Here is a 25,360-nt window from a genome sequence, read left to right as displayed (position 1 = left end):
GCCTGCTTACATAAAGGATCTGCTTACAATTCCATTATAGTCCCTACACTTGACTATGTCTGTCAGTCCCATCCGAAGCAGCTGAACTTACAGCCCTGATCCTGGCCCCCAAACTCTTCTCCTTTGCTGTAGCTGACCAAGGTCCAGTAAGAAAATCATTATCTAGAAGTAGAATAGATTGTGAAATCCCAAGTGATTGTTATCCGTCACTAAAACCTTGAAAAAGGTTCATGAGGCAAGTTATCTACAAGTGAAAATTCTACTGGAGATTATTAACCAAGCCATAGTGAAAATGATGGTTTGCTTTTTTTTAAATGAACAAAACCTTTATTCTGCTATGGCCCTGTCTGTGCACTTTGACTCAGAGAACAGGAAAAGCATGGAGATTCTTCCACCAGAACTAGTTCCTGTGCTGGCCATTCAGGGTCTGGGGAGCTGGGATAGGGAAAGCTTTCAGGTCCTGAGCCCCAAATGAAGGCCTCTGGGCAGTTATGTGGTTGGGGTCAAACCAATTGGTCATCCAAGTCCTAAGCAAGAGGCTTTTTTATAGTCGGAGGAAATGAGCCCCAGCCTGGTCCCAGGTGACCTTGTTGGCTGTCCAAAAAGCTAGTTTCTCCATCGTACTCTAAATCACACTTGCCCTGAGGAGCTCTGGCTATCACCATCCAACACTGAACAGCTACTGTCTAGGCCCAGGCTCTTGGCCTGGTCCTGTCACTCTGTCACCTTCTTCCCAATATCTTTCAAGTGATGCTCAAAGGTGCCAATCTGGCAGCTGACCCCAGAGCCATCCTCTAAGCTTGCAAAACCTCTGCTCCAATAACATCTAGACTGAATCATCTAAATCGTCATCTCTACCATCTCCACCAAGTCAGAAGACCTAGCTTCAGTACAAGCTCCAACAGTGACTTTCATCAGCAAGGCTAAGATATTAACCCCATTTGAGCTTCAGTTAATTCACTTTTGTAAAACGGGAATAATATTACTTGAATTCTACAGGGTTGTTGTCAGGAAGATATAAGTCAGTTAATCAATAAGCATTATTAATAGCTAACATTTACAGTGCTTTAAGGTTTGCAAAACAAACCCTGCTCCCTTTTCCAATGCAGATCACAACCCTTCTATGTCAGGGCAATTGTCTATATCTTTCCAACAAATCCTCTATCGAGACCACACCTAATATCTCAAGGCGACCAACAAAGCACTTGGGTTATCTATCTTTCTTCTCATTATGAGTGTATGACTAGCCAGTCTCCCTCTTTTTTCTATTCCATACACCTCTTCAACACTTTATGAGCTCATTACCACTAGAAACATGCTTCAGCCTGCAGGTTTATATCCACCATGCATCTTTCCATTGCCCTCCGGCTTCTGAGACAGCACTGCCCCATAATTCCCAGCCAGCCAGCATCATTGGAATAATATCAGTATTCAAGAGATGAGGTTTTTATGGCAGTAAGCAATATGGCATTATTGAAAGGTCTATACAATTTCTTCCATGAGATCCATCTTGATCTATTTTTACAAACCAATTCTGGGCCCTGGTCATTGTCCATTTGTGGTAGCTGCCTAAGATATGTGTGGACTAACTCAGTTTCAGCCTAAACAATATAGGCTTTTTAATCCACGTTGTTTTCTCAGTGTGGATGTTTCCCATTACTGTTTTTTGTTTTATTTTTATTTTTTCCCATTATTATTTCCTACTATGCTCTGAGAAGACTGTAGTGTTCCAGGACTCAAAACAATTGGTGTGCTTTTATCTTATGAAGGGCAGCAGTGGCTAGAGAATCTCACTTGGGTTCAGCACAAGAAATCTTGGATAAGATAAAGAACACCTTAGGTGAGCATATGAGAACTCAGGATCCCTGTTTTACACCTCACTAAATGATAGCCAGAATGTATCACTGTATATTTATTCATTCAACCAACATTTATTTAGTAAATATCCTATGTAGGCCCCTGTTCAAGATACTAGGAGAATACAAAGTTTAGAGAAATGAGAGAGTCCTTTGCTCTCAAGGAGCTTACATTCTAGAAGCTTAGTATCAGAGGCAGGATTGGAACCTGGGTCTTCCTCTATATCTACCCACTGTGACACTAGGCTTCAGCTGGGAGAAGGTGGTAGTTATCCCCCAAAAAGCAACTATTAAATTCTGATTAGACCTTCCTTTTTATCACAGTTCAAAGGCAAAAAAATACAAAACAGGTCAAAAGAATAACAAAAATTAATCTCTTACCCTCGGTGTTTCAGAAAATTAGGTTATCTGAGTTAGGCTTCTTACCCCACTTCAAATATAGTTGGACAATTTTTACAAAGAAAAGAAATTAAATGATCTTGTTTACCGAAATCACAGAGAGACCTATGTCACTCTTTTCTATCAAACTAAGATCTTTTTTCTTTAATGGAAACACTGCATTCCAGGGCAAAACAGAACCAACAAAGGAAAGCTCATTTTGGACAATAAAGGCCACCCATTCACGAGAACAACTGGGCTAGGATTGCATTATGCTCAAAGGCAAATACTTCTTTTATTCATAAGTTTGTTTTGCTTTGGATTACTGAATATGTACAGTAGTTGGCAAGTAAGCATGCAACTATTCAACCACGCAGAAATTTCAGCTGAGGATCTTAGATCTTTCCATTTAAACTGAACTTTTTTAAAAATGAGAAATATGTTTGATGGTATCTGAGTCACTCACTTGATGGTATCTTGTACAAAAATAATTCAGACATTAGGCATGAAGCTGAGGTCATCAGTAGTTCAATGTATTCCTCAAAGCTGACATATCCCTAAGGCAAGGTCCTAGGTGGGCATATGAAGATTTCAAAACAAGGGCTGCATTAAGCACCAGTGAGGCCTCCTGGGAAACACAAATATGGCAGGCCCCTTCCAGCTCCCTCTCCAAGGGTGCCCACGACACAAGCTCCCTGGACAGCTACACCATCTGCAAAATGTTTAGGCCTGATCAGGGCATTTACCCAAGGCAGTGTGCTATATACCAATGCTTCCTCACCTTAACCTTCCTTTTCTCCCTTCACCCCAGTCATAATGATAAGAAAAAAAGTAAGGGAGGGGAAGACTAGAAAAAAAGAATCTAAAAGTCAAACAGAAGGATAGGAGGACTTTAGAATCATGTCCAACTCTTCATTCTTACTCGTCCATTATATCAAGAGTTCTTAACCTTTTTGTGTCATGGACACTTTTGGTAGTCCGGCAAAGCCTATAGACTCCTTCCAAGAATAAGGTTTTTAAGGCACAAGATAAATATGTAAGATTATAAAAAAAAAACCAATTATAATGAAATAAAATTGTCAATTTTTTTTAAAGTTCATAGACCTGGGTTAAGAATTTTTGTGATTGTATACAATCAGTTGCAAAGTCTTGTCAATCCTAAGTCTATTCTTCCCGTTCTCTCCACTCATGCCACAACTCGTGTAGCTCAGGTCCTAATCACCCTCTTTTCTAGATTACTGCAAGAGCCTCCGGTAATAATAATCGGTCTCCTTGCCTCCAGTCTGTCCCCACTCCAATCCATCCTCCGCACAGTTCACAAATTGACATTCCACATGCACAGGGTTGGCCCTCTTATTTCCTTGCTTAAGAAGCTTCAGTGACTCTCTGCTGGCCCTAGGTAAAATACAAACTCAGGGCAGTGGATAGAGTGCTGAGCCTGGAGTCAGGAAAACTCATCTTCCTGAGTTCAAATCTGGCCTCAAACACTTACTAGCTGTGTGACCCCGGGCAAGTCACCCCGTTTGCAAGTTAACCCTGTTTGCCTCAGTTTTCTCATCTGTAAAATGAGCTGGAGAAGGGAATGGCAAACTGCTCCAGTATCTTGGCCAAGAAAACCCCAAATGGGGCCACACAACTGAAACAACCAAACAACTACAAAATAAAGACTCATGTTTGGCATCTAAAGCCACCCAATCTGACTTACACCTATCTTTCCATTCTAAATTCATATCACTCTTTCTCATATACTCTGTTCCATCACACTGGCCTAAGAACTGTTCACCTTCCACAGAACTCCATCTCCCACCTCTATGTCTTTGCACCAGCTGTGCCTCCTGTCAGGTGTGCCCTTTCATCTCACCCCAAGCTGCTTCAACTCCTCAAACTCCTCACTCTTTTCAAGGCTCAATTCAAGTGCTGTATCCTACAAGAGCCCTTCCCTGATTTCCCCTCTGCCCCAATTACTTGGCATTTTTGCTGTACATATCATGCATGCTGCATTTACTTTTCTGTGTTCATGTTACAGCTCCCTAGTAGAATGTTAGCTCTTTGGCCTATCTCATTACTGTGCTGTATCCCCAGTGCCTGACACATAGTAAGCACTTCATGAGCGTTTGTTGAATTGAACAGCTACTCAAGCCAGAGTGAGGGTTCTTAACCTGGGACATGGGAACAATTTTTAGGGAGTCCATTAGTTTGGATGAGAAAGAAAAATTACATCTTTATTTTCACTGACCTGTAACTGAAATTTAACTTTTCCTTCAACTATGATTATAGGCAACAAACTACAGTAGCATTAGCAGTTTCCGTGACTTTGTCACCAACAAAAATCACAGATGTTTTTCTAGCACGTGAGAGTTGTTACAGATATCCCAAGATGACACTTATACTCACCAATACTTTGAAATTTCTTAGATTTACCACTGGACTGTAGATGATTGTGGTCTTTATTTCTATAAACGGTATTTCAATAGAATGGGCTTCCTTTATAATTTAATGTATTTTATTGTAAGTATTTAAAAACATTAGTCTAGGAAAGGGTCCATAGACTTCATCCAGCTGCTAAAAAGGGGTCCATGAAAGGTTAAGAACCTCCAAATCCTGATCTCTAAGTGTTCCCATTGGATTTCAGCAGCATTGATTTTTATCATGGATTTAATTGCATCACATGTTGGATAGAGTGCTGGAACTGGAATCAGGAAGAACTCAGTTCAAATCCCACCTTCCACACTAACTATGTGACCATGGCCAATCTCTCTGAGCAAAATTGGGATTAATCATACCTGTCTTACCTACCTCTCAGAGTTGATGAGATCCGCAAATAAGATAACGGACAGAAAATGCTTTGTAAACACCTAACAAATAATTAATATTTAAATCTTATATTATAACATTAATAGCAAATAATTACATTTAATCATCTAAAGCAACTTCATAATGCAGTATCTACACGATAAGTAAAAAAGAAGCCACCAAACCCAAACCAGCTTTGAAATGGTAACATAAATGGCACTTCACATCAATAAAATGAGGAGGAAAAACAAAACTAGAAAATTGCAAGTTATTAGTGCCTCCAATCAGCTCTGACTTCCCCTTTCATCACCTTTGAAGGGCGGCTTAACTTGCTCCCATATGGATAACAGTTGATTTTTCAGATTGGGTTCTTTGGAGTCTTTCAATTGATTTGCCAAAAGGAGTAATCATAGAAACCAAGGTCTCTTTGGCTAGGCCTTCAATCTTTGCTACCAGTATCACCCTTCTCTTATTTTGACACTCAAACCAAACATGACAGTGAGATAAGAAGATGAAAAATTATCCCTTTCTTAGGAAGCAAGCCCCAAGATATAAATCATTTGTATTTACCCAAATCTTTCCATATGTCTAACATTCTGGGAAAGATTTCTCTTAATGTTTTTCTTCCTTTGCCACAGAATTGAAACGTGTTTCTTTTTCTAGCCTCCAAAGATAATACTACGAATCTGTTTTCCATATGGCTCACATCATCCAAAACCATGTCTGTCTTCTAAATATCATTAATTTTTTCCTTATTAAATTAATGGCTGCCAAACACTTTTTAATATATATAATACAATATCCCAACCAGGATTCAGTAAGAAGCAGGATGGGTCTGATCAGGGTCATAGAATCAGACAGACCCACTGGGGAAAAAGTCAATTAGGGGAGATCCCAACAGGACAGCAGACTGGGTAAAAGAAATTTAGCCATCAGCAATAAGTAGAAGTCGCAATGGGCACAGAATCAGGAAATCTGACAAGCAAAAGAAGAAGGTTCAGGCATGCAGGCAGTCAGCATCAGGTATCAGAGACCCAATCATAGGGCAGATTTTGTTTAACAGCAAATCTCATCTGAATGACAATTCATGAAGCCAATAAAGTAATTGGTAGGAAGGAACCTGCCTGAAACCAGTTATCTACTTCTTGGAATTGAAATCATGTAGAATTATAAAACTCAATTATAAAACTCTTCATATTTGGTCTATCAGAAGGAATACTAATCACAGCAGGTATTTTAGAAAGCTATTTCAAATACACACACACACACACACACACACATATTGAGAGCATTTGAGAAATAAATGTGTATCTAGAGAAAAAGGATAAATTTTCTTCTGCATAATGAAGCACATGAGATTTTTGTTGGAAATGAATGGAGATAATGACAAGAAGCCAGACTTAGTGATGACAGAATAGTCATCAGAGAATTGTCTCAGAGAAGAGAGAAAAGACCTGTTAGCTCTGCTTCTGGTGGTAGAATTAAGAGCAAAGGGCCCAGGTTTGGAAAAAGGATGATTTAAGCGCAAAACAAAGAAAAACTGTAGAGCTGTCCTAAAGTGGTATGGGCTGCCTTTGGGGGATGGTGGGTTCTCCCATTTATTTGTTATTTATTCTTATCAGAAAACTTCAAGTAGAGGATAGATGATTTCCCGTTAGGGATACTATAGAAAAGACTCTTAGTGAGATATAAGTTGGACAAGATCTCAGGTCCCTTTCAACTCTAAGATTCTGTGACTCCATGATCATTTTTAACATACAGGACAGAATGTCCTTCTTTGCCTTTTACAAGGCCTGTTTTTCAACACCTCATGATTCCATGAAATCATATCTAATTTTATTCCATGAAATTATATTTAAATACTTGAGTAGATCTGTTCCCATTAGACTGTGAGCACCTCGAGAGTAGGGACTATCTTTTGCCTTTCTTTGTTTATCCAGCACTTAGCACAGTGCCTGCCGGGCACGTAGTAAGCATTTAATAAATGCTTAATTGACTAACTGACTTACTGTTCTATAAACAAGACCCGCCATCTCTTGGCTCTGGGTATTTTCTCTGGCTGTCTCCTATGGTGGGAACACTCTTCTTCCTCTGCTCCACCTACTGACCTCCCTGGCTTCTTTTAAGTCCTGGCCAAAATCTCATCTATTCCTGAAAGGTTTCCCCAACCCAATGCCTTCACATTGTTAATTATTTCCCATCAATTCTGTATGCATCTTGCTTTGCATATATTTGTTTGCATGTTTTCTCCTCCATTCGATTTTAAGCTCCTTGAGGGCAAGGCTATCTTTTGTCTCTAGTACTTAGCACAGTAGATAGCACATAGTGAGTACTTTAAAAATATTTATTGATTTACTGACTTACATAAAATTTTAAAGTGTTCACACTGGGGGAAAAAGGCAAAAACTAAATATTTTCTTTGCTTATGATATCAATACTGTAGGTTTTATTCTACTAGCTATCTGAAAAAGGTAAGGCATAAAGACACTTAAAGACAAAAAGACTGTTTTAAGCTTTGTTTTTTGTTTTTCCTTTTTCAAGCTTGCTGGGAAAGTAAAGTCCTGTGTTTTGCATGTTAACATTGTACTATTGCATGCTGTATGGTAGTGAGACATAGACACCTCTGCCTCGGAAGAGCTAAGCGTGAATACAGAGGGTAATGGTGAGTGTTAGTTGTTATCCTTCATTCTCAAAGAGGACCAAAATGACACTGCTATGTTAGAGTCAAGGTGCAGCGTGTCTGACTGATCAGACTCTTACAAGCTCGGAATGCTCTGCCTAGGTTGGGCATATGTGAACATTTGGGGTGGATTCTCTAAATTTGCGTGTCTTGTATTTCTTTTGAGCTACTTCCATTCTGCTTTGCTCACACCGCACAGCACCGCCTCTGATGAGGGCGGGCCATGCTGAGCGTTCCTGTGCCAGTGTCTCTCATGTCATACAATCAATTCCAAAGTTCTTAAGAGAGACCTTGAGAATGTCTTTGTATAGTTTCTTCTAACCACCATGTGAATGCTTGCTCTGTGTGAGTGCTCCAAAAAATAGTCTAGATGGCTCAGTGGATAGAGTGGGGGTCTAGAGTCAGGAAGACCTAGGTTCAAATATAGCTTCTGACATATAGCAGCTGTGTGACCATAGGCAAGTTACTTAACCCTGTTTGCCTCAGTTTGCTCATCTGTAAAATGATCTGGAGAAGGAAATAGCAAACCACTCTAGTAATTTTGCCAAGAAAATTCCAAATGGGTTCAAAGTCAGACATGACTGAACAACAACAGGGTGAGTGTAAACAGGTTGCAGAATATACCCAACAAGGATTCAGAAGAAAAACAGTAGTAAAGGACACTATCAAGAAATTATATACTAGGAAAAGGAAAAGAAGGGCTGGTTATACAGAAAGATTGATTGGTGGTTGACAGGAGGATACAAGGCAATGGTATTCCACTGGTAACCTTATGATGCTGGCAAAGTGAAAGGAAGACCTCCAGAACGTGGGGTGGACCCCCTACGGTAAGCTTTTGGGAAGACATGGGCAAGAGTTATACAGGATGGTTAGGAATGGATGGGTTTGGCTCTGCATTTTTAGAGGGAACTCCAAAACCTATCAGCCAGTCAATAAACTTTTATTAAGTGCCTACTATGAGCCAGGCACTGTGCTAAGTTCTGGGAGTACAAAAAAAAAGACAAAAGAAGCTCTCTCTTCTCAAGGAGCTCACGGTCTAATGGAAACAGATCTACTTAATTATTTAAATATAATTTCATAAATTTAAAGAATTTTAGAGTTATGAGGTGTTGAAAAACAGGTAAAGGCAATAGGTATAGAAGAAACACAATTTGATCACTTTTTGTAGATAAAATGATGGTATATTTAGAGAACCCTAGAAAGTCAACTAAAATCAATTAAAATGATTAACAACCAGCAGAGTTTTATGATATAAAATAAATCCATGTAAATCATCATCATTTTTATTTCCAATAAAACCCAGAAGGAATAAATAGAAAGAGAAATTTCATTTAAAATAACTAGAGACTATATAACATACTTGTGATTCTACCTTCTAAAATGTGCACAGAAACTATATGAACCCAACTACTAAACATCATGGAAATAAAAACAGATCTAAAAAATTGGAGAAATATTAGTTGTTCATGGGTTGGACAAACAGATATAATAAAAATGACAGTACTACCTAAATTGCTATTGTTCATCCTTCCTCCTCAAAGAGGATTGATGACATTGCATCGATGTTTTGCCTTGCTCATGACTGAATTTAAGTGAGGGAAAGCTGAGCAAAATGATCAGCCCCATCTCTCCTCTAGAGTCACTGGAGTCCAGCGGCAAGACAGAAGTTAAAACTGGTGATGACCTAGCACTACTTAAATTAATTTATCCATTCAGGGCCATACCACTTAAACTACCAAAGGATTACTTTCTAGAACTCAAAAGAAAAATAATGAAATTCCTCTAGAAGAATCTTAAGAGAAATAGCGAAAAAAGCAGAAAGGAAGGTTGTCTAGCAAAACCAGATCCAAAACTCTATTACAGGGCAGGAATCAAAATAATTTCATACTGGGTGAGAAATAGCTTGATTAGTGGAGTAGATTAGGTATAAACCATACAGAAGCAAATGAAACTGGTAGTATTCAACAAAACCCAAAGACCCCCCTTACTGAGCTAATGATAGTTTTTGACAAAAACTGGTGGGAAAACTGGACATCAGTCTGGCAAGAATTAGATTTAGACAGACGTCTTATATCATATACAAAGGTAAGCTCCAAATGCAAAGGGAAAGTGTTAGATGACTACAAGTCATAGCTTGAGCTTGAGATCCAAAAAGGTTAAAGGATGTCTTTAAGTAACACAGCTAATGGCAGCACAAAACTGGAGCCTTGATACCCTGGTTAAAAATTCAGTGCTTATTTGGAAACAGCTTCAATCAGCATCAACTAGGTAACTCTTTACTATGAAGCAGTGAGAATGATCTAGTTATTTCCTTCTTTTTCAGATCCATGCTACCACTCTGTACCCCATGTATCCTCTACCAAATACACACACCACACACACACACACACACACACACACACACACACACACACACACACACACACCCCACCTTGTAAACCTTAAAATATGAATTGACAATAGGAGAAGAGATATCCAGATAAAAAGGATGCCTGTAGACAATGGCTGAGCTATCTGCATAGCTTAAGTAGTAGGATTTGGATTTTGGTTTTGTTGGGTTTTTTTTTGATCCAAGAATGTGAAGTCTTTGAACTCAGTGACCACTTCATCTCCAGCACCTAGCATATGGGAAGCATACAGTAGGTGTCTAATAACTATTTGTTAACAATTGATTTTTTCTGTCTCTATAAATAAGGTTAGTCTTAAATGTGCTCTCACAATCGTGGAATCTAGACTTTATTTTTCTCCCAAACCTTCACAGTTGCAAAACAAAGGGAAGTTTTCTAATGTTGACACTAGAAATGAGAAGAGTACTTGTAATCACTAAGTCACTCATAACTGGTGACTACTGCAAAACAAGAAAGAACTTTGATGAAACAAATAAACCAACTATGAGATGGATTCCCCAAAGAAACAGCACACCCCAAAGACAACTGACCTTCTCCTGGTGGCGATGGCTTACTTCCATTTCCTTTGTCTACAACCTTGACTTTGGGTTTAGGCTCTTTTCTTTTTTCTAGATCTTTAACTGAAAGAAAAATGAATAAATATATTAATGGCTTTAGCCATAAATACTTAGGAATTATCAAGAGTATCAAGTATAATAACTATAACAACAATAATAGCTAGCATTTGGTTTGCAAAGCACTTTACATATGTTAACTCATTTAATTTTCACAATTACCCTGTAAGGTAGGTGGTATTATTATCTACATTTTACAAGTTTCCAAAAAATTGACATTTTACATTGGTAGAAGGGGGTTTTCTCACCAGAAATTCCACCAAAAAAATCAGTCCTGGGGAAAAGTAAAAAATTGTAAAATATCTGAAATAAAATAGTCATTATAGATCAACTACTCCAACCCTTTTATTTTACAAATGAGAAAATTGGAACCCTGAGAGGTGAGGAGACTTGTTCAGTATAACCTAATTCTTCTGACCTACATCCGAGGTTCTTTGCATTCTAGCAGGAGCCAAACTTGTTTTCTCTTTTACTTTTACTTTCTCTAATGACAAACTATCGGATTTTTTTTTGTTACTGTCTTCGGTACAAAACACTCATGCAAGTCTGCTAGCTTCTTCATGGTCTTTATTCTCCTCAGTCACTACATTTGACTATCATTGTTAACTTTCAAAATCAGAATAACTGAATTTAAATTGGAAGGCATCTTAAATACCTCACAGGAACAAGATTCCCCTCTCCATCATAAACTCCATGTGCCCTTGAAGACCACAGTGATGGTAAACTCAGCACCTTCTGAGGGGATAGCTCTATTTGGTGATAGCTCTAATTACTAGGAAGCTTTTGCTGACAGCAAGCTAATATTGTCTCCTTACAGCTTTTCCCCACTGCTCCTAGTTCTGACCTCTAGGACCAAACAGAACAGGTCTGATTCCTCTTCCATGTGTCAGTCTTTCCAATATTTGACAAAATGACTCTTTACTTTTGATCCTCATACAGCACGAACCAGAGGCCCTTTGCCAAACTGGTTGACCTATCCTTGGAACTCTCTCGCTTATCAATGTCCTCCCTCAAATGTGGTGCTCAGAACTGAAGACAATATTCTAGATGTGGTCTGACAAGGTCAGAGTTCAGCGAGACCACCACCTCTCAATCCTAGATACTCTATCTCTTAATGCATCCAAAGATCTATTAGCTTTTTTGGATGCTTTACCATACTACTCACTCATGGAGATTCTAGTTCATTTAAACTCCTAAATCTTTTTTAGATGTACTTCTACTATCTTGTGAACAAAACAGAGGTAAGTGAGCTAGACAATAATACAACTAGCTCAACTTAGAACTGGTTGAGTGGCTAGAACCAAAGAGTTGTCATTAAATGGTTCAGTGTCATTTGAAAATGGGTCTCCTGGAGAATTCCTCAGGAATCTGTACTTGACCCTTTGCTGTTTAACATTTCTATCAATGTCTTCTCTAAATGATAAGCTTAGCAGATTCCCAAATGACAAAAAGCTGAGGATAAAAAAATATACTAGATGAAGAGGCAGCTAGGTGGCGCAGTCAATAGAGCACTGTCCGTGGAGTCAGGAGAACCTGAGTTCAAATCTGACCTCAGATGCACAACATTCACTAGCTGTGTGACTCTGGGCAACTCACTTAACCCCAACTGCCTCACAAGAAAAAACATATATACTGGAGAAAAGAGAGAATCAGGATCCACTGAGATCTTGACAGGCTAGAACAAAATGAAGACCACAATACTCTCAAGTGTGACCCAAACCACATCAAAATGTAATTAGGGAACATTTAAGAAAATAAATATAAATACAATAAAAATAGGTGATATTAATGTGTTTTTCTAAGTCATAATGTAGCCTGCAGGGATCCTTATGTATGGTTTAGTGGATCCTGGTTCCATCTGAGTTTGAGACCGCTGGGTTAGAACTAGGGTATGACTTTAATAAGATGAAATTTAATAGTGATAAGTGTGATCCTACACTTCCCAGGGATAAGACCTGTCATTTCATTGACATAGGGAGCACCCAGTGAGGAAACTTCTTCTCCCAATACAGATTATCCCTTCCTCTGCAACTTACAATTTTAAAGATTTTCCTATGGCACTTATATGACTTTCCTATATGACTTTCTTAGGGTCATACATCCGTTAGTTATAGAGGTGGTCATCAAAGCCAGACCTTCTTGCCTCTGGCACCACCTCTCTGTCCAGCACCACAGCATTTCACAGTCTCAAACCTCAATTCAGAAAATCAACTTCACAAGTAGAAAATGAGAGGTGTGATTAAGCAGCAATTCCTCTTTTCCAATATAGAATTCTCAGACATTACAATATCATTATATTTCTCTTATTTCTCTTCCTATTCTGACTCTCTCCATTTTCTTTTGCTATGATTATAATGCACCTTATATAGACACATGATCACGGTTGCAGGCATGTTGTAGTAAGATAATCAATGGGTTTGGAGTTAGGAAATCAGGGTTTAGATCAAAGTTGTGACTCTTACTTGTTACGTGACCCATTGCAAACTCTTTTCCTTATGCCTTAAATATGGGTATTCCATAAATGTCAGTCCTTTCCTTTCTATATTTGCCCTTCTTTGGTCATCTCAAAATTAGGGCCACTGGATGGACATTATAGGAAAGTAGATTTCAAATCAATATAGGGATGGGGAGTGGGCAGGAAATCCTGGCAATTAAAGCTATCCATAAATGGAATGGACTGCCACTGGAGACTACTGTATTCCCTTCACTTAGTGTGAGGTCTTTAAGGGGAGGCTGGATAACCACTTGTCAAGGATGTTTTAGATGGTTGTATGCTTTGGGTAAGAGTTGGATTAGATGCCTTAAGAGTTCCCTCCCTATTCTGCAATTCTAACCCTCATTTTCCTGGTTCAACCATTAAGATTTCTTGGAGAACTGATGACAGACCATGGCAATATCTTGCTGTGAACAAATACAGCATGGAAATGCAGAGTGGAAAAGAAAACTTTCTAAGCTAACTTGTTTTTCTTTCATTATTGAAAGTTGTTATTTGGGTAAAACTAATCTTTCATAGTGGCCAACAAAAATATGTTACAGCTAACAAAATAGCACACTTAAATATAATTTATCTAATTATTTACTGAGGCCATTTGCTCCTTGATTTTTCCAGCTTAGCAGAGCAAGCTGAAAACAACTTGTACTTCTTTCTATTAAGTACTCTGAGCAAGACCCCATTTGGAAAGAGTTTTAATGCCAACCATGGTCTCTTAAGCTGCCCAGTCATTAAGATGTTTCAAAGTTGATTTAAGAGCTTACCTTTACACTGCCCATTAACTAATCATCAGTCTAAACCCACTTCCCTTCTTCTCACCATCTATTCAAGAAAGTGCTTTCCTTCAATCCTAGCAGACTCAAGAGCTTAAAAAAAAAAAAGTGAAATAGAAAGCTAACAAAAATGAGACAGAAGACTGATTTGTTTTGAATGGGGGGAAATGGTTCCAGAGGTATCTGACATTTTGAGTCTGAAAAGAATGTACCTTTTAAGACAGCCACAAGCTACTGGAAGGATTGATCATTATCAAGGAGCTCAACAGGGTATTATTATTAATAAGCTCAATAGGATGCTATCTTTAATTTGTAATTATCATAACAATAATTATACTCCAGCGGATCTGTGATCTCATTGGTGTCTGTATACTCCTTCTAAGGGAATTCCCCATTGTGCAGAGCACAAAGCATCCATTCCTGCCCACCTGGTATGGCTCTTGTTCATGTCCTCCTATAAATCTGCTACAAAAAAAAATCACCCAATATGCTGAAGGCTGCCTCATCTTAAAAGCTGTGCCAGCAGAATACATGATCCCGGCAAACCTGATATGCTGAAAGGCTTTGAGTATGGTCTCCATCTGAGAAGCAGCATAACTAAGAGCAGAGAGGCTGAAAATCAGTCAGCTGGGCATTTGATGACCATCAAATCAAAAAAGTAGCCATTATAAAGGAACATCTGTCCTTTCTTACTCAAAAGAAGAGAAATCAGAGTAATGAATGATAAAAACATAACTATAGCATCCACAGGTTCCAAACCATCTGAGAGAGGCTGGAAAACCCTTCATTTCAAATTAAAAGCCCTCTACTTTAGCAATTGAGTAGAATGGCATAGGTTTTCCTACCCCTTTCTCTTGTTTCAGTGCACAATGAACAACATTCTCAAGAAATGCAGAAACACACAGCAGGATCAAACTGAATTTACTTAGTTGTGAGCTCCTTGAAGATGAGGATAATATCTTAGATATGCCAGCACCTAGCATAGGGCACTTATATGTAGCAAGCCTTTAATTTAATCAAGCATTTAATTAATTTATTAAGAATTAATTAATTAGATTAAGCATTTTTCAACCAAATGACAATGAGCAAATTAAAAAAGGAATTTCAGGCTGCATGCCTAGGTAGCATTTGAGGCAGAATTCAAATTCATTGCTCAATGATGGATAAATACATACTTCTGAATTGGCCTTGGGCAGGTTTACTTTCTTTGTCTTTATCAAATGCAATAAGTTGTACTGCATAGTTCTGGTCTGGCAAAAGACCTTGAATGATGGCTTTATTTGCACTATTCTGAAGAGTCAGCTGGTTGGTTTTTCCACCTAGAATAAAACAGAAAGATATGTATTGTTGAAGAGCGGATATTAAGAGAATTTCATTAGATAACACATGGACACTCAAGATTTTAAATAATAAACATCTGAATAATTACACATCTCATTTAATCTGACCCTATAATTCTTGATATGAAACCTAATTTGACCTATTCTTATGATATTAATAACACATATTTATATTTTTCTTTATGTTTATGATGGACCTGATGCAAGATCATGGCTGAGAGGCCATGTTGTAGAACAAAGCAACGAATTTGGAGTCAGGAGATCTGGGTTCAAATCCAAGCTCTGATGTTTACTAGCTATATGACCATAAGCAAACTTTCAGCCTGTTTCCTCATTTGTAAAAAGTAATATCTACCTACAAAGGCTGTTACAAAGAAGGTTCTTTATAAAATAAAGTACTATATAAAGTGGAATTGATGATTACTACTAGCTATTATAAAAATGGGCAAATTCTCTGAGCCCACTTCCTCATCAGTAAAATGGGCATAATGCTTCCACTGTTAAATCCAAAGAGCTATTGTGAGGAAACCACTTAGAGAGCTCTATCAATGTCAGTTGTCACTATGACATTTGATTCTCACAGTAGTGTGAGATATTATCCTCATTTGACAAATGGATTAAAGAGTAGAATTCCCGCAACAATCTAGACAGTGAGGATAAAAGTAGTACTGTAAAAAGGTGTTTTTGTACAAAGCCTTTCATCCCTGCACACTGGCAGCTCAACACACTATAGAAATACATTTCCTTGTAAGAAGGGAAGAGAGCAAACACTCTACCAGCAATTTAATTCTGAATGGAAAGAATTTTTTTTTCCTTCTTAAAACTGAAGAGAAGTCTAGACTAAAAAAAGAATGTAATATTCCATGCTGTCATTCTTTTTTAGTACCTACGAAGTAAGCCAAAACATCCTTATTCATGGAGCAATTTAAACTTCTATCATCCCCTGGTTTGAGACCTTGAAGGACAGCAGGCGAGATGCTCTCTGTTGCCTGGCTGCTTAAAAGTGAATATGCAGCCAAGCACTGCATATTCCATGATCCCTGTTACAGGGCAGGCAGGCAGGTGGATCCTCTTGAGTTCAGGAATTCTGAGGCACAGCAGGGCTAAAGCTGATTGGACATACATCTTCAAGAAATCTAGCACCAATATGGTTAGCCTCCAGAGGTGGAGGGAAATTGATCCAGGTGGGAAACAGCACAGGTCAAAGCTTCTGTACTGACCAACAGTGGACTAAGGCCAACAATGGGTGGCTTCTATCTAGGCAAGATAAGAAGACTCAGTGTTTTGGGAGTAAAAAGTGAATATGTATCTGTTTTTGAAGTCATTATAACACTATCAAACTAGTCTGATAGGTATGGCTTTCCTAAAAACTCTGGCAATTTCAAAATTTTCTGGGAAATTCCAATTAAATCTCAGTCTTCTTTAATCTACTGTTTTTTCATAGGAAGTATCATTTCCACTGGTGCTTATAAATCACCTGTCTATCATGTAGTCTTATAGATGCCTAAGGCTGAAAGAGATTAAGTGTTCATAGGGCTAGTGTCAGAGGTCTCCCCACTATTCACTATGATGCATTACCACTCTTCAAATGTTTAATTTTATGTCACCTTCATTTCTAAATATGTCCATCCCCACATCCCTACCTAAAAAGTCATCCTTTGTTTTAAAAAATTACTAAAAATAATACAAACTACAATAATAACAATAATAACCTAAAAGCATTTTAGTAAAACTAACCAACACATCAACTGAATCTGATAGTAAATACATGTTCTATATCCAGTCCTCCACCCCCAAAAAGGAAGGAAGTGCATTTTCTTGTCTCTTCTTCAAGTATAAACTTGGCCATTATGATTTCATAATGCTTCAGTTTCTTCTTTGCTGTTGTTCTTTCCTCTCACATTCTCACAGTCATTGTGTGTATTATTTTCCCAGTTGTGCTTGCTTCATTTTTCATCTGTTCAAATGTCTTCCCATACTTTCCTGAAAACTATATACTTATCATTTCTAAACCACACAGTAATATTCTAGTACATTCACCCATCACAAAGTGTTTAGTCATTTCCCAATTGATAGGCTTCTATCTACTTTGTTTTGAGTTCTTCTCTACTACCAAAAGTGTTGCTTTGAATATTTTGGTATATATGGGGCCTTTCTTTCTGCTTTTGATCTCTTTGGCACTAGCAGTGGCATTTCTGGATCAAAGGGAATTGATATTTTTGTCACTTTCTTTGCTTGATTCCAAATTGCTTTCCAGAATGGTTACAATTCAGCCTGTACAATTCAGCATGGTTACAAAGATAGCCTCTTCAGTATTGAATATATTGACCCATCTTTTGTCACCTTTGCTAATCTACTCATACAGGGTAAAATCTCAGAGTTGCTTTGGTGTGAAAATTTGAAGTAGTGTTTCACATGGTTGTTAATAGCTTGCAATCCTTTCGAGAACTGTTTGTATAAATCCAATGGGCATTGGCTCTACATCTTCTATATTTGTTCTCTAGATATCTCAGATATGAGACCTTTATTCAGATACCTCATGCAATTTCCCCTCAGTCAATAGCTTCCATTCTTATCATGGTCACATTTATTTTTTCAGGTAAAAGCTTTTTAAATTTCACACAATCATGAAGAATAAAAATCATGAAAGACAAAATTTTTTTCTATTGAAAAACAAAAGATATTGTAGAACATAAAAAAATATCATCCTTTGTGATCATCTCTGTCCCTTGTTTAGTCAAAAACTCTCCCCCAGTCACATGTGTGAAAGGTATCGGATCTGATTCTCTATTTTTTTTTTTGGTAGGCAATTAAGGTTAAGCAACTTGCCCAGAGTCACACAGCTACTGAGTTAATAAGTGTTATGTGTCTGAGGCCAGATTTGAACTCAGGTCCTCCTAACTCCAGGGTCAGTGCTCTATCCACTGCACCACCTTGCTGCCCCTCTCTATTTTTTTTAAGGTGTAACCTTTAAGATTTAAGTTGTATATAAACTTTGAGTTTATTGTGATATATGGTGTAAGGCACTGATCTAAGTCTAATTTCTGCCAAACTACTGACTTTCTTTTAAGTGACTGAGTTGGAAAGGATAGATCAGGGAATTAGCCACATGCCCTATATGTTTGTTCTATCACAATTTAAATCCACTAAGTAAGAAAAGTGTCTCTCTCTATGTCTAACCAAGCATGTGACACCCTGACAGCAACAGTGGCAGAGTTGGAAATATCTCAGTATTAAAGATTAACTGCTGAAGGGAGAAGCCAAGTTACGTCAAGCTCTTCCTACCATCTCTTGTCAAAACAAAATTACGTGGGGGAAAAGCAAAGCGGAGATGCACGTTTGGGAAAAACACTTAGCTTTAGTAAGACTATTCTCAGATAATCTAGTGACACACATAGATATCACTTCGCTCCTTTTTACATTGTTACTCTCTCTTCTCCACCCCTACCAAAGATGTATGGGTATGTGCCCATCCACACATACATACCCACATACATAAATAGAGAGACACATGTACCAGTGCATATACATATGCACACAGATACATATGCACATACACAAACACACACATACACCTTCTTTCCAATATACAGGTTATCATTTTATACAACATTGTTTGTATTGGAATTCTTTATAAGGTACTCCTTACTAAATCTCAAAAAAAAATATCAGTTCAATAAGTAAATAGCTACTACTATTGTACTACTATTACTCAAATTTCATTTAGATACAGGGATAGAAAAAATGTAACAGTTGAGCTCTTACTCAACCTTAGTTTTGGTCAGAAAAAATTATTTAGCAATAGGTTTTTTTACTTGAAGTGAAATCTATATACAACACCTAATACTTAGAACAAAGAAAGTCCCTCCATCTCACCTCCCACCTTGATACCACCAAACCCACACCAGCCTTGGGTTGGCAGCCAATCTCCCAGAGGGTTCAGGTGGCCCACTGCTTTCTATCAGGCTAGCCACGCAGGTGGTCTATGGGTGTAGTAACTAAATTGTGTATTTCCCATTTCAGTGGGCCAACACACTCTGCAGACCAAGAGAGTTCTCACTAGCCTGGAAATCTGGCCCAAGGAGAATTATCAAAACATTGTCAACCATAATGGGTCATAAAAGACTCTCTACTCTACACTAGGGGAAATGACTGCCCTCACTGGAGAAAAAGTTTTCAAGCTTTGAGGATAAAAATACTTAAAGACTAATTTAAGTAGTATTTTCAATTCCCTACATGAAATCATTTTCTTATTCACTATAAAAATTAAATTTGAGGGTTTTTTTTACCTGAATTTGGAGTTACAAGAAGTTTGTATCCACTAAATTTTCCTTTGGGAGCTTTCCATGCAATCTGGATACTGTCATGAGATAATATGGTATATCTTAATCTTGTTGGTGGAGCCACTGTAAAGGAAAACAAAATCTTTTAGAGAACATATTAAGGTATATAAATTTTCTTTTTATTGAAAAGGTAAAGCAAAGCTGACACTTTTACACACAGGACATTTGACAGCATACCAAAAAAATGTGAGTTAAAGTATTAACTTAACTTGTTAGTTTGCTAAAGTAACATTAAACCTAGAGCTACATGATTTTCCCTGAATACATACAACAAAAAGCAAACAGACAAATGAGTTGGAGGATAGTCTCTGGCTTAATAAGCAAAGTGGATCAAGCCAAACCTTTTGTTGACTTATGAGGATAGTTTTTTCTTGCCAGATTGACTCAAAGATCTTATCATTATATTATGCTACATTTGGACCTATGACCATCTGCAGTAATTTTGCAATAATAAAACCATAGAAATCATTATTAGGTACATAAAAATGTAGGAACTAGGTAAAGAGTAACTTGCAGTTAAGACCTAAGTATCCATAAATGGGACTATAGCCCACAAATGGTACTGTGATTATAGCCCTGCTATTAATTACACTAAAAAGTTTCCATTTTTGCCCCAAATCATTGGATATATGTTGAGTATATATGTTTAATGACAGCCAATATAGATAGGTGGTGTGAGATAGCCACCCACATTCTCTAGGAGCTACACTTCTCACCTGGGTGTGTCAACACCTACTCACTTTGTAGATTGGTTCACTCATGCCAACCTGCCCTCGCCCTGGCAGGTCTAGATTCACAAGGATAGACCACCTATAAAGTTACACTTCTACTCTCTTAGTGCCCTGGGGTAACCCTGTTGATGAGAAATAGACTCCCCCTACTCAACACTCCAGCTCTTGAGCTCCCACCAATGCATTTCTATTTATACAACCAAGTAGCTACTCACAATGTAAAGTACCAGCAAGATGTGTTGTATTTATAGAAGCAGCTACTCACATCACGACACATTTTAAACATTATTATTTACTTAGCAATGGGGCAAAATAAATAGTGATAACAATATAGATCCTTGTACATTAAAGTAAATACGTAAATAATAAAATATATCGCAATCCACCTATAAACTAGAGTCACACTCTCCCACTCAGAATATCGCATAAGCTCATCAGACTGGCTACTTCTGACCTATACAAACCAATCCAGTTATTCACTCATCTGTCTCCTACACTGTCTAATCAGGCCAGAGCTCATAGCCACACGGCTCAGATTGATCTTTTATGGAGAAGTTCCCAAACTTATTTGGCCTACAGCCCTTTAAAAAAAAATTCTCAGCGTCCCTCTGGAAATCTACTTTCTTTAACCTTTCAATAGATTTTTTGAAATTCGTGTCATTTCAAAAAATGTATAAAATATTTTAAATGAAGCATCTTAAATTTAATAATTTATTGTAAATTTGTGGTATTTTCCTGCATTGAAATTTTGATGATGCAACATTGCATCATGTAACCATATAGTATCTAATTGTAAACAAGTTGTTACATGCACATATTCCTACCAATGTGTGCTGGACTTCCCAACAATGCGTGACATGCTCACCTGCCAACATTTGCTTGTTAAGACCTGTCTGCTGACTTGACCACTGATCAGTTATAATTTGCATTTGTGTGTTTGTTTGGAAAATAATGTACTCACTATGACTTTAATTCTGTTACAACAGATGAAACATAATGGTTTTTCAAAATTTTCTTCTCTTTTTTCCTTATGCTTCTACCACCCCCTTTCCATGCCCCCCCAATTCCACTTGAGGCTACTATCACACCCCTGGATCATTCCAGCGCCCCCCAGAGGGCAGTATCGCTTACTTTGGGAACCTCTGATTGTAAAGCAAGCAAACCTAGCCAGCTCACTAGGATGCAAACTAACTGCAAAACCTGTCTTCCCTTCTGCTTTTCCTTCTTGAACCAGAGATGGCAGCAGAGAGCAACAGGCACTTGTGAGAAGCTTCACCTTTACCCAACTGTAGATGGCACTCAAGGACGATAGCCATCACTGAGGCTCTTGTTAAATGAAATCAATTTTTTTTTCTTCTACCAGTCAGGAATCACTTAACTCAAGCCTTCTGTCAGCTCATTGCTTCTACCTACCAGCTCCAACTAAGCAGTTTTTCAGCCCTACCTCTCCATCCTCCCTCCACTTTCAATTCTTCTCATAGGAGTCTTATCTCAGATTCATCTCCTGTCAATGGTTTAAATGAGAGTCTTCTGACTCTTACTAACTTTTAACATAAAAGGTTAACAGCTCCCCAAATTTCCCCTATGAAATTGATGGTCCTTTTACAAAAGTACTTCACTTCTCCAAATGTTCAGGAATTTTACCCTCTTTAGTCATAACTACATGATATATGTAATATAGTACCAAGCAAAATATACGAAAACTGAAGGTACCATGATCTCTTGAAGCTATAATTCCTCACATGTTCCAAAATCTTGTTTTGTGTTCTTGAAACAGTTTCTTCTTACTCTTATCTTTCCGTTTTTTTAATAAATAAATTTTCTCTGCCTCTTTAAAACATCAAACTATTCACATACACATAAAGCATCATTCTACATCATTCACAAGGTGATTTAAGTCTTTATAGTTACTCTGCAATTTATTTTCTTTCCAAAACTGCTCAAATCTCATATGAAATCTGTTTCTTTATATACATTTTATAGTTTTTATTAAAACATTGCCAGTCTTTTCTAACTCATTTTGGGTATCAGAAAGTTCATCATAATGGCTAATATATTTTGCATCTTTTGACAGTCTGTAGAACTCTTTCTTTCATATTAAAAAAAAACCCTTTTCTGTCCCTTTCACCATTAAACTGCTCCATACAAACAGAGCAGCAGCTTAAAGGGATAGTACATTACATCCCACATGATATACATTGGACATGAGAGTCAGGTGACATAGTAGACAGAGAACTGACTCAGGAAGACCCTCTGATCCTCTTCCTGATCAGGAAGATTCCTAATCTGGCACACATTCTGTGTGACCTAAGGTGTATCACTTAACCTTTCAAATCTCTGGGTAATGCTGTAAGTCAATAAGGTACAGAACAGGTTGCAAGTTTGGATCTGTGCTTACAGAGGAAGCACCTCACTGGATACTGATGCTCCCAGTACTGATGAAATCATAAATCTAATCTTTAAAAAAAGCACATTATGATTGATCTGCTATGGTAACAAATCTCCACTTTAAAAAACATACAAATCATAAAGATTTTCAAATCCATATAAACGTAGCTATGTTCTGTAGTCTTTCATCTAGAATGATTTGTATTCTAGAGAAGGATAGTAACTCAGTGATGAATTAGTTTGAAAATGTAATACCCTCTGACAGCTCATGAAAAGAGGATAATTCCATATTACTTGTCTAAGCTACTAAAATTTAATACACCAATGTTCAGACTTTGAAATATGTATTGGTACAAAAGTTCTAGGATTTCCAAAGAAATTTAGCTAGGAGGACTAGCTCAATTCATCTAAATGGTGGGAAATTTTTATATAAATGCACAAAAAAGATGAGGATTTATTCTCAATTGCTCAACCCTCCTTTCTCAGATTTAAACAAAAAAAAGTGAGGATAAAATTTTAAACAAATAAACCAACAGGAAAACCATCAACAGTGTGAAAAAGAACCTAGCATGCAGCCAGATGAATCCTTTCCTCTTACACAGAGCAACCACCTACCTTAAATCACCAAGCACTGAATCAAATGGCTTCCAATATACCAGTGCTTGGTACATATCTACACATAATAGAGTGCCATTATTATACCAATATTCACACAACAAGAACTTTCAATTATGCCAAACTTAGGCCAAAAGAACTTTTGCTCCAAGGATTTGTTCTCTCAAAATCACAATAAGAACATTAGTCACCTAAAAGGTAAAGATTTTGGACTCTTTTTTGTTAATTGGACACAAAAAAATAAAGAAATAAAGTAATACTTATCTTCTAGTCAGGAGGGAGAGGAGAAACTAGAGTTATTTTACAGAAAACTAGAGTTATTTACAGAAAACACCAAGTTAATCAAGTCTGCTATTTGGACACACCCCAAACTATTAACAGTAACTGTTAATGGATTTGTCACTCCACTAGATTGTTGTGGTTCTTGAGTTGTGTTCAACTCTTTGTGACTCCATTTGGGGTGTTCTTGGCAAAGATACTGGAATGGTTTGCCATTTCCTTCTCCAGGTCATTCTACAGATGAGGAAACTGAGGTAAACAGGGTGAAGTGATTTGCCCAGGGTAATACAGCTCATTAAGTGTCTGAGGCCAGATTTGAACTCAGGATGGGGGTCTTTCTAACTCCAGGCCACCTAGCTACCCCTACCAGATTTTAACCTATTGCAAATGTATTCCACATCTCATCTAAACTATGTCCCCTCTCTAGTACCTAGCACAGTATTCTATGCATAGTATTAACTTAGTAAATCTTTGTTGCATTTGTGTGTTATACTTAATAACATAGCAGGTATAAGAGCAGCCTACTAGTTTCAAAGTATGCCTCGACAAATACTTGTGTGAATATAGGCAACTCCCTTAGTTTCTGAGTAGTCCCAGGTAACACTCTAAGAGTTCCTATCTATATCAATAGAAGTTTCTACACTGACAAGTCTCCACATTGAAGAAATCACATTTGGACCAAACCTAACAACAACAAATATATGGTCAACAGCCTGAAGAGTGAATCCATTTCTTCATGGTACTTTATTATTTGAATTTATTATATGAAGAATATATTTATTTATATATTTATAATATATATATATATATATATATTTACTATATGAAGAAAAGTTCACTTCTTGCCAAAAAAAATGCTCATTAAAACAAACTGAGTCAGTGAACTGACAGCAATCACTGGTTAGAGCTCATTGAATAGTTTTTCAGGAATGTAAAATGAATGGCCAGCAGCAACACAGAGTCAATCAACCTGAAGAATACTGGAGATGTGCTATGTTCCTTTGATTTCATTAGTGCTAAAAATGCCTTGAAATTTTCATGGCGATTCCTTGTCTCCTTGTTGATGAAAGCAGTCAAGGTTATAAGTTTAAAGATCAGAATTCTACCCGGCACTGGTACACAAATGAATGCATGTTTGTATCCATACTTATTTTCCATCTTTTCTCTTTTTTTGAATTGGACCTGTGATTTCGCTGGTATAAGGAACTGATGAGGAAGCAGATTAGAAACTACTCTGCAACTCAGAGAGAGTTGCATGGCTCCTCACTGAGAGTTAAGTGACTCATCCAGGATCATCTCGTCTATATTTGTGACATGTTAGAGTTGAACCCAGGTCTTACAGTCTCTAAAGCCAGCTGGCTCTCTATCAATTCTTATTTTCAAGTTATTAATATTAAATTACCTATTAATCTATGAATAACAAAATCTTTTCAGAAAACATGCTGAAGGGGTGTGTGTGTGTGTGTGTGTGTGTGTGTGTGTGTGTGTGGTTATTGTCCTTTGTTCTCAAAGAGGACCAAAGGTATAGTGTGTCTGACTATGGCTGATCAGACCAGTATGAGCTTGGAGCGTTCTACCACAGGTCAGACACAAATAATCCAGTGAACATTTGGGTGGGTTCTCTAAATTTGCACATCTCAAGTTTCTTTTGAGCTATTTCAATTCTGCTTT

General features: G+C 37.6%; 1 protein-coding gene across 2 annotated transcripts in view; it reads right to left on the bottom strand.

Moving 5' to 3' along the window:
* The window catches only part of COL14A1 (collagen type XIV alpha 1 chain), a 246,208-nt gene that overhangs the window by 195,580 nt on the left and 25,268 nt on the right, over positions 1-25,360 (bottom strand). For both annotated transcript variants that reach the window (XM_020964970.2, XM_020964971.2), the window contains 3 exons: positions 19,623-19,739; positions 15,169-15,312; positions 10,646-10,735 (listed from right to left, as the gene is read on the bottom strand). In XM_020964970.2, the coding sequence (XP_020820629.1) occupies positions 10,646-10,735; positions 15,169-15,312; positions 19,623-19,739 (351 nt within the window). The remainder of the gene's footprint in view (positions 1-10,645; positions 10,736-15,168; positions 15,313-19,622; positions 19,740-25,360) is intronic.

This window comes from Phascolarctos cinereus, unplaced genomic scaffold, assembly GCF_003287225.1.
Source record: "Phascolarctos cinereus isolate Bilbo 61053 unplaced genomic scaffold, phaCin_HiC Scaffold_4;HRSCAF=312, whole genome shotgun sequence".
Taxonomy (NCBI): domain Eukaryota; kingdom Metazoa; phylum Chordata; class Mammalia; order Diprotodontia; family Phascolarctidae; genus Phascolarctos; species Phascolarctos cinereus.
Note: the sequence above shows the minus strand (reverse complement) of the source record. Positions and strands in the feature narration are given on the sequence as shown.